Source organism: Desarmillaria tabescens, assembly GCF_030435595.1.
Source record: "Desarmillaria tabescens strain CCBAS 213 chromosome Unknown EV420scaffold_5, whole genome shotgun sequence".
Taxonomy (NCBI): Eukaryota; Fungi; Basidiomycota; class Agaricomycetes; order Agaricales; family Physalacriaceae; genus Desarmillaria; species Desarmillaria tabescens.
This window is the reverse complement of record NW_026848304.1, coordinates 245593-254274: the sequence shown is the minus strand read 5'-3', so window position 1 is coordinate 254274 and position 8682 is coordinate 245593. Positions and strand designations below refer to the sequence as shown.

General features: G+C 48.9%; 4 protein-coding genes across 4 annotated transcripts; 2 read left to right on the top strand and 2 right to left on the bottom strand.

Moving 5' to 3' along the window:
• Positions 1-3: 3 nt before the first annotated feature.
• EV420DRAFT_1262179 (C-terminal kinesin) lies at positions 4-1886 on the bottom strand (the record flags this gene model as incomplete). Its single annotated transcript, XM_060467109.1, is given in 7 exon segments — positions 4-54; positions 107-178; positions 234-281; positions 332-453; positions 473-830; positions 883-996; positions 1044-1886. 7 exon segments carry the CDS (start codon positions 1884-1886, stop codon positions 4-6), a joined length of 1608 nt encoding a protein of 535 aa, XP_060336038.1.
• Positions 1887-2023: 137 nt separating this feature from the next.
• Positions 2024-3867, bottom strand: EV420DRAFT_1512263 (uncharacterized protein). Its single transcript, XM_060471640.1, has 10 exons — positions 3633-3867; positions 3575-3583; positions 3464-3520; positions 3300-3413; positions 3091-3246; positions 2993-3043; positions 2756-2940; positions 2681-2703; positions 2548-2630; positions 2024-2490 (listed from the first exon to the last, which is right to left on the bottom strand). Exons 1-10 carry the CDS (start codon positions 3781-3783, stop codon positions 2222-2224), a joined length of 1098 nt encoding a protein of 365 aa, XP_060336037.1. The 5' UTR covers positions 3784-3867; the 3' UTR covers positions 2024-2221.
• Positions 3868-5761, top strand: EV420DRAFT_1512256 (Thiolase, N-terminal domain-containing protein). The gene is given in 7 exon segments (XM_060471639.1): positions 3868-4176; positions 4260-4335; positions 4355-4530; positions 4583-5153; positions 5204-5266; positions 5507-5548; positions 5598-5761. 7 exon segments carry the CDS (start codon positions 3998-4000, stop codon positions 5661-5663), a joined length of 1173 nt encoding a protein of 390 aa, XP_060336036.1. The 5' UTR covers positions 3868-3997; the 3' UTR covers positions 5664-5761.
• A 66-nt stretch (positions 5762-5827) lies between these two features.
• EV420DRAFT_1759735 (chondroitin AC/alginate lyase) lies at positions 5828-8650 on the top strand. Its single transcript, XM_060480596.1, has 4 exons — positions 5828-6315; positions 6363-6746; positions 6797-7986; positions 8039-8650. The coding sequence occupies exons 1-4, from the start codon at positions 5962-5964 to the stop codon at positions 8445-8447; spliced, it is 2337 nt and encodes a 778-aa protein (XP_060336035.1). The 5' UTR covers positions 5828-5961; the 3' UTR covers positions 8448-8650.
• The last annotated feature ends 32 nt before the right edge of the window (positions 8651-8682 follow it).

Here is an 8682-nt window from a genome sequence, read left to right as displayed (position 1 = left end):
TTATCACCGGCCCTGTTTCGAGCTTTTCGCAGTACCAATAGTCGTGTTGTTAACCTAAAGCAGCGGAATGAGCATACGCACAAGAATGCAAGGAGAATTTAAGTACCTTGGTCGCGAATCGTAGCGAATTCAGCGACTCATTCAGATGAGCTGCCAAAGGCGAAAGATTGAGAATCATCTAAGTCGTCAAAGGTTAATAACTGAAAGAATAACCTGGTAAACCAAGGACGTACCAATGTCTTGGAGCTTCCACTCAAAGAATATTGCAAAAGGTACGTCAACTGTATCAATATTCAATACCACACTAGACCGCAAAAAAGCTAGTGCCTACCTTTGAATTTCTGTATGGCACATGTTTCTCCCCATTTGCACTCTTCTCTCCTAGAGCAGAAATAACATCGCCTAGAGAACTTAGACTCTTGTTGATATTTTGTGTCTCCTTCAACCGTTCTGCTCCAGGGTCCCACGCTACCTGCAAAACTCACATTTAGCCGCTCACTACCGGCTAAGTCGACCAGATTCAGCCACCCTGCACATCGCTCTCCACTCGTTTCATTGACACCTTCAATCTTTACGCGGAACACGGAATGTGAGCGGGAAGAATGCTCGTTCATGAGTGTGCTTGCGACGCTCCTCCGGGACTGTGCTTGGAGGAGTAGCTTACGGACGTGAGTAGGAGAGATAAGTTGCACACTGGTCAAATTCGTCACAGTGGTTGTACGGGTTTGAGGATCATGTTTGATGCTGTATTGGGGAGACGAAGCCGAGGAAGAGGAGATGGCATTGACAGATGACGGTGGCGCTAGGAGGTCATTGATGGTTTCGTTGTACTAGGAGGTCAAATGAGAGGCAAGAAACAGAAAGCAGAATATCGACGCGTACAATTTCAAGAAATTGTCCTTCCAGGGTATATTCCCAACCACGCGATTTAAGATCATTGGTGACGCGGAACACTTGCTCAACAGCTCTTGGAATCATACCAGCTGTTTCTTCGGTCTGCATACATGAGTAGGATAAAGAGAGGATGAACGGAGGACAATTACCTGACCGCCCTCCATCGTGAAGGATTTGCCAGAACCTGTCTGACCGTAAGCGAATATACAAACATTGTATCCGTCTGTGCAGCTCTGCGCCAGCTGGGAAACCTCTTCAAAAACCTCGGCCTGAGTTGCGTGAGGCTCGAACACCCTGTCAAAAGTGAAGCTGTGTGCGTCCTTGCGCTGTTGGCCAGTGGCGCTCTCGCTAGTCGATGTGACAACGATATCCCGTTTCTCCTTGCTGTAGCTGACATTCGCCAGCTCAGGTGATGGATCTGGACGCACTCGGCAAAAGACACGAATGTTTCCTTTCAACTCCTGGATAGTGTTGTGCAGCTGCCGGCGTACCGACTCGGCATCGATAGCCTCGGATTTCAGAGCCTCCATCTCTTCCCTGAGAGCTGCAATGAGTTCTGCGTTATTGCTCAACTGTTCCTGCATATCCTGCCCCGTTAGCGTGAGCTGGTTCACGTTCTCCCGCAGCTTTTGCGTTTCTGCCCTTGCTAGCTGCAAATCCTGGTCCAGCTCCTCCACTTGAAGTTGTCCCTTCCGTATGTCATATTCGAGTTCGGACACCTGCATCGAGTGCGTCCGTTTGAGCGTGGCGATTTCATCATTGGCGAGGTTGAGAGCATGGAGGTGCTCTCGAGCCTGTGACTTTGCCTCACCCAACTGTTTAGTCAAGTCAGATATCTGAGTGGCACGTGTGCTCGTTGTAAGAGTAGGTGGACGAGGTTTGGTGAGAGGTTTTGGCGCTGTGGAAGTACTTGATTTTGAAAGAGGTTTGTGTATTTTTCTAACTGGGGGGTCATTCTGATCCTGAGCTTTTCGCTTGAGAGCAAGCGCCATGAGAGTCCTTTCGGGAGAGCTGCTTCGGTATCGCGGTAGACGAGAGGCCATAGAGTAGCAAGGTTGATGACAAGGGCCGAAGATGAACGTTGGACGTAACGTTGGGGTAAGCGTTCAACAGGAACTGAATTTGACGCGCCGGGCACGTGACCATTAGTTTGCCACTTTAAGTCCGCTAGCCTCGCCGCAGTGCGTCAGATGGCATAAACAATTCAGCAACATAAGGTACCAAGAGCCAAGACACATTGTGCGTTTATTCTACGTGCTTATAAGCAGCATCTCTAGGCCTTAGCTCTATACACCCGTAACCGAAAGATGTACCGGTTATTCACCATTCATTTCAGTTCTTCTAGGTCAAACAGTTCCACGGTGTTCTTCCATGCCTTTTCTGTAACCTTCTCAAAAGGGACACCGTTTAGTTTATGAATCACCCATGCAACACCTCCAATCGCACACGGTTCATTTCTACCCTTCACCGGTCGGCCATAGATGAATTGATCTGGTTTCGTTGCTGGTGGAGAATAAAGTGGATGCAAGGAAGCTGGGAGCGTATTTAGATGGGGTTTCGATGCATGTGTTGAGGTCATGGTGCACCAAGGTGCATCTGTCAACCAGTTTACTTTAGCAAAGAAATACAAGAGTAGTATAGACCTCTCTTTACCTGTCTCTAACATGAAAAGCTCAGGACGAATAGCTTTGGCAGCTTGCAGATTAGCTTCGGTTTTGAGTGAGCACCCATTTACGCTGTCATCCGTGGGTCAGACAAGGCCATGACAAAAAGACTTTATACACACCCTATGTGAAAACCCATATTCATCTACGTGTTACAAGTCAGCGCCGATATCCAACAGAAGAACTGCTATACTCACCAATTCGTTTAATTCTTCGACAGTCCCAGTAAAACTATGAACTACACCACCTTTACCTCCAACTGCTCTCCCCCCGTCTTCACCGAAGCCTTCCTCTTGTAGTATGGAGACAAAATCCTTATGTGCAGCACGAGAGTGCAAAAACAAAGGGAGGCGATATTTTTTTGCTAGCGCCAGCTGAGAGCCTGCTTTCATCTAAGAAACGCACAATGGTTCAAGCGTTCAATATTGACTCACGAAAATGTCTTTTCTGAGTCTCCGGGGATGCAAAATGCGTGCGGTCATAGTCTTGGGGCAAGTTAGCTTGTCAAGTATGTTTCCAAAGTATTTCTTACCTAGACCGCACTCTCCGACGGCAACAGCACGTCCTTTTCCTCGCGTTCGTTTGTCTAGTAGCTCGTCAAGAGCTTTCAGGTAGGCCTCTGGTCCTCCGCGGTATTTATCGAATTCTCCCGAGCGCGTTGGGTGACAGCCAACGGTCGCATAAAGATCTTATTTTCAATAATCTTGTAGAGATATCAAGTAGCGGTATGTATCGCCGTACCATGCGTCTCTGCCAACTTTAAGGCTTCTTGAGATTCGTGAAGACTGCCTCCAGTGATTATCATGGATTTGACACCTGCAGCGCGCGCCCGTTCAAGCATAGCTTCAAAGTCATCTTTATCGATGTCAATGATCGTGAATTAGTTCAGTAGAGTCCGATCTCACCATCATGTTTCTTCCTTCCATAATGAACCCCGCGAAAAACTGGGTCAGTTAGATTCACTGTATATGCATTAGTGGTGAGGAAGCACTGATCATGGTGCCGGTTTCGAGTACCTCCAATGTCTACGACAGAGTTAGAAGGATGGCAATGGATGAGATTCTACCAACTTACCTATGTATCTGAAAGTTCCTTTTACCTCTTCGGTTGCTGGCTTGGCGGCGATAACGGTAACAGGCATTGTGATGTATGTTCTGCAAAGAGGCGGTCTACGGAAGAGATAACAAAGGGCAACACTACGTTGAAATAGTCGGAACTGAGTCATACTCTTTGGACATGACTGTCACCGCTACCGCCAGTGTCCATGTATGACGCCCCTGGGACATGGTCATGTTCACTCAAAAAGTCCTAATCAAGCTTCAAGTCCTAACTGTCGCGTGAAAACCGGTTAGAGTCCGCGTCGGCCGGACCAAGAAGTCTCGGGACACGGTACATATACCCAGAGCTTTACCGGTACCCCAGCCTCTCGCTTTACCGCTATGGAACGTGTCCGACAGCTTGCTTCCCATCTCTACACGCCTCAAGGTTCTGAAGCTCTGCATCGTAAGAGCCCGGACGATGTAGTTATCACCCTTGCGGTCCGCTCGCCGCTGTGCAAGGCAAGGAAGGGGGGCTTCAAGGATGCCAGGTCTGTCATTCCGCTCTTGAATATCCCGCAGTCTCATCACGCGTGATATAGGACTGATGAGCTCATGCTGGAGATGTTTAAGGTACATGCTCTTCCCTGTTACTCAGCTCAAGTTTCAACGGCATACAGCAAGTCATTTCGCAATCCAAAATCGACCCGGCTTTGGTCGGCGACATCTGTGTCGGAACTGTCTTGACGCCAGACGCAGGCGTATCATGCTCGAGCTGCATCTCTGGCTGCCGGTTTTCCAGAGTCTGTTCCCGTTCAATGCATCAACCGGTTCTGCTCAAGTGGGCTCATGGCCGTTACAACCATTGCAAATCAAATCCGAAGTGGGCAGATTGAAGTTGGTCTAGCGGTCGGAGTGGAGAGCATGTCTGAGAAGTATACATCATCCCGTCTTGCCTTACCCAGAACTGATGTAGCTGTTCCACAGCCCTGACAAAGGAGGACCACAGCAAAGTGAACTCATTTCCGAGAATGCCGCCTCTCGTGATTGTTCCAAACCTATGGGCTGGACAAGTGAAAACGTAGCTGAGGAATTCGTCGTCACACGTGAAGAGCAAGACCAGTTTGCAGCCCTTTCGTTCCAACGAGCGGAGCATGCTCAAAAATCTGGATACTTTGACAAAGAAATAGTTCCCTTCACCGTATATCAAAAGGACCCGAAAATCGGCGAACGCACGCCTGTTTTCATAACTAAGGATGATGGTATCAGACCCGGGACTACGACAGACAAGCTAGCTAAAATCAAAAGTGCGTTTCCTCAATGGGGCAAGGCGACAACAACGGGAGGAAACGCCAGTCAGATAACGGACGGTGCTGCAGCCGTGCTAATGATGACCAGAAAGAAAGCAGAAGAATTGGGGTACACGATTTTGGGCAAACATGTTACGACCGCCGTCGCTGGGCTCCCTCCGCGTATCATGGGAATTGGGCCCATCTATGCTATCCCAATGGCCTTGAAGAGCTGTGGGATTACTCAGGACGATGTCGATCTCTATGAGGTGAGATCTGCACAAGCTGGTCTGTCCGTTGTCTCTAACATGAACTATAGATCAACGAGGCTTTTGCTTCTCAATGTGTTTACGTCCTGCGAGCGTTAGGACTTTCAAGGTATGTGCCATGGTACGCAGTTAATCATCATTCGCTGAACCAAGGCCTTTGCTTCCAATAGTGATAAGGTACCTATTCCCAATCTTGATTCGGCCTAGCGCATCGTTTGTAATTCATCATACAGGTCAACGTCAACGGAGGAGCAATTGCTCTAGGCCATCCCTTAGATGAGTAAAAATATGCTTTTTTTCTGCTGTCGTCACTGACTTTCCTTTGTTTTATACGCTGCACAGGAGCACGCCAGGTTGCTACTGGATTGAACGAGCTCCAACGTAGGCAAGGAAAGGTGAGGATCACTCATGTCAGAGGTTCTCCTTTTCATGGCATCAATCTAGATTCTCGTTACGTCGATGTGCATTGGAACAGGAATGGGTGCTGCAGGTGTATTCGTACGTGACTGATAAACAATGAAAGCAGCAGTATAGTTGTATTTTTATGCGAAACTGTATAATAATAGCTCGCAATGTACTATTCATAGTACGGTGTGAAACTTTTTGTGACCTTCGCGACTGCGCTCAAAGATCTAATTCCCACGCCACTGGGAAGGACCGAGGCCACCTGTCGACATCATTTCCTTCTCTTCCATCTCCAGCTGGCCTTTTAGGCTTTTTCAGGTGTCGCCGTCGCCTTTTTCTCCCTTCAACCTTGTCTCCGTCTCTCGTTATATTTCTGTCTTTTTTCTAGTCTTTCTTCGCCGGGATGGCCAACTATAACGCCGTTAACAACAACGGCAACCATCCTTATGGTGCAGGCGACCCATACTACAACGAGTCCACTGGCTTCATAACGCCCGTATCCGCCGCCAAAAAGAAGACCAGCAACTGGATCAAGTTTGGTATCCCTGTCGCCGTCCTTGTCATCGTTGGTGCTGTGGTCGGAGGCGTAGTCGGCAGCCGGAACTCTAAAAACAGCAACGACGCCTCCAGCTCGAGCAGCACCAACGCTGCAGCAGAAGCCAGTGCTGCCAGTGCTGCAGTTACCGCCAAGAATGACATAGGCATATATGCCACCGCGACGAATAGCGAATTCATGGTTCCATTATACCCCTCCACTGTACGTCACTTTCCCGCTCGAAAAACTTCGCTTAACAAGGTTTTCAGACTAATACAGCAGCATTCACTACCCCCACCTTTGTTGATACCTCCAGTGCTACTAATGCCTGGCCAAACGATTCTTTCAGCCCATCAAACCCCAGCGCTACTTCTGTACGAAGTGATCGCCCCCGACTCATCGCTCCGGCATACAAATGGCAGGCCCTTCCAACTCTCATAGCCAATGATCCTTACCTCAAATACTGGAATGAGACCATCTTTGGGAATGCCACGGACTATTACAGCCAAGACCCTGTCGTTTATCATATGGATGGCGACAGCGGTATCCTTGACAATGCTCGTGAGGTCAAAATGCGGGTCAAGGCTTTCGCCTACGTTTACCGCATGACGAATGACACCAAGTGGGTCGACCGTTGCTGGGAGGAAATTCAAGTAAGTCTTCGCTCGGCCTTCTCAATCATTTTCTCATCTTTTCCCACCAGAACGCCGCTGGTAATGGGACTACATCGTTCGGTCCCACTGACGACAAATGGAACTCGGGTCATTTCCTTGATACTGCGGAGTTCTCTTCCGCATTTGCCATTGCCTACGATTGGCTTTACGATGTGTGGACCGACGAGCAGAAGACCCAGATGAGGTATACCCTCAACTTGTACGGTCTGGGTCCCGGTGTTGCAGCATACAATGACCCTACCGTCTATACGGGATGGTGGAGGACCAACACCACCGGCAACTGGAATTGCGTGTGTAATGCCGGTTTGACGATGGCCTCCCTTGCCATCTTGGGCGATGACACTACGACCAACGCAGAGACACTTCTTGGTCTTACCATCGACAATGCTTTGGAAAATTGTGCTCAGGCCGTCACGGATGATGGTACATGGGCAGAGACCGCCAATTATTGGTACTTTGGTACCACTGGTCATGCCGAGATGTCCTCGGCATTGCTGACGGCCACAGGATCTGATTATGGCCTGTTAGACTCCAACGTCAACTTCAAGAAGACTGGTGACTTTCACATGTATGTTTTCGGACCCACCTCTCTGTTCGATTGGGGTGATCATGGCCCGAACAAATTCTCCTCCACTGCCAACTCCATCATTTGGTACGGTACTTATTTCGATGAACCCGTATACACCCTTTTCCAACGTGAACAACACGATGCGCCTGAACCATGGAGCATGTTCTGGTATGATCCCACTGTCGTGGGAGCATTCTGGGATGGAAAGCCGTTGGATTCCTTCTTTGATAATCAACTTGATCAGTGGGTGTCGATGAGGAGTAGCTGGACAGATATCAATGCTCTTTATGTCGCTATGAAGGCCGGAAAGAACCAAGGTCACCAAACGCACAACGATCTAGATGTGGGTGACTTTGTTCTTGATGCTTTAGGCACGAGATGGGCAGGAGAGTTGGGATCCGGGGATTATCTGTCAACGAACTACTTCAGCAACGATACGCAGGAAAGTGACCGGTGGAAGTATTACAGAAAGATGACGGAGGGCCAGAACACGATTCTGATTGGCAAGACCAACCAAGATGTGTTGGCTGAGCCGAAGATCCTCAGCTCTGGGACATCCAACACGACGCAGGGCTCGAGCACAGTATTTACAGTTGACAGCGATTCAACTGCGTTCTGGGTGGCTGACACGACCAGCGCCTATTTCAATGCGTGAGTAGTTGTCCTTCTGCGGTCTTTTTCTTCGTTCTAATTTGGATTCCAGGACTTCGGTAAAACGAGGTGTGCGGATGCTCAACAAGCGGAAGCAGGTTTTAGTTCAAGACGAGGTCACGTCGACGGCTGACATCCAGTGGCGAATGCACACAAATGCGACAGTCACGACCAACGGGTCGAAAGCCACATTGGTTCGTGATGGCAAGACGATGGAGGTGTCAATTATCAGCCCCAGCAGTGCGACCTTTACGACGTCGAATGCCACACGGTTTGACACGGATCCTACACCGCCCGATCCCGACCAACCGAATCCAGGAATTACGGTGCTGATCATTGAGCTCAGTGCGGGAACGAACAACATCCAGGTTTTGTTTAACCCACAGTGGAATGACGGCACAACTTTCGTTACACCTTCCTCTGTTGACCTCGACAACTGGTCTTTGACGAGTCATAATTAATGCTTTTGATGGACCATGATGGACTACCTATTTACCCTTGAGATTGGATATTTGTGGCTATAATTTACATTATACCAGCGGACTTGTAGGGGAACTTGTACGAAAATGTATTTGTTATCCCCTGAGACCGGAGTATTTGTCTGTGTTATTATTGTGGCGTGTCGGTTCCCCTGGCAGCGAGACCGAGGGGGTTGCCATTTATTGTCCACTTACATATTTCGAGCATCCGATTCCT

What these genes read in the sequence shown, in the direction of transcription:
- EV420DRAFT_1512263 (XM_060471640.1), bottom strand. Translation starts at nt 3,783, where the DNA reads ATGACTCAGTTCCGACTATTTCAACGTAGTGTTGCCCTTTGTTATCTC. An exon ending in TCGAAGAATTAAACGAATTG is followed by an intron (nt 2,704 to 2,755) that starts GTGAGTATAGCA and finishes TGTAACACGTAG; the next exon opens with ATGAATATGGGTTTTCACAT. An exon ending in GCTTTTCATGTTAGAGACAG is followed by an intron (nt 2,491 to 2,547) that starts GTAAAGAGAGGT and finishes ACTGGTTGACAG; the next exon opens with ATGCACCTTGGTGCACCATG.
- EV420DRAFT_1512256 (XM_060471639.1), top strand. Translation starts at nt 3,998, where the DNA reads ATGGAACGTGTCCGACAGCTTGCTTCCCATCTCTACACGCCTCAAGGT. An exon ending in GTGGAGAGCATGTCTGAGAA is followed by an intron (nt 4,531 to 4,582) that starts GTATACATCATC and finishes GCTGTTCCACAG; the next exon opens with CCCTGACAAAGGAGGACCAC. An exon ending in CGTTAGGACTTTCAAGGTAT is followed by an intron (nt 5,267 to 5,506) that starts GTGCCATGGTAC and finishes GGAGCACGCCAG; the next exon opens with GTTGCTACTGGATTGAACGA.
- EV420DRAFT_1759735 (XM_060480596.1), top strand. Translation starts at nt 5,962, where the DNA reads ATGGCCAACTATAACGCCGTTAACAACAACGGCAACCATCCTTATGGT. An exon ending in GTTGCTGGGAGGAAATTCAA is followed by an intron (nt 6,747 to 6,796) that starts GTAAGTCTTCGC and finishes TTTTCCCACCAG; the next exon opens with AACGCCGCTGGTAATGGGAC. An exon ending in ACCAGCGCCTATTTCAATGC is followed by an intron (nt 7,987 to 8,038) that starts GTGAGTAGTTGT and finishes TTTGGATTCCAG; the next exon opens with GACTTCGGTAAAACGAGGTG.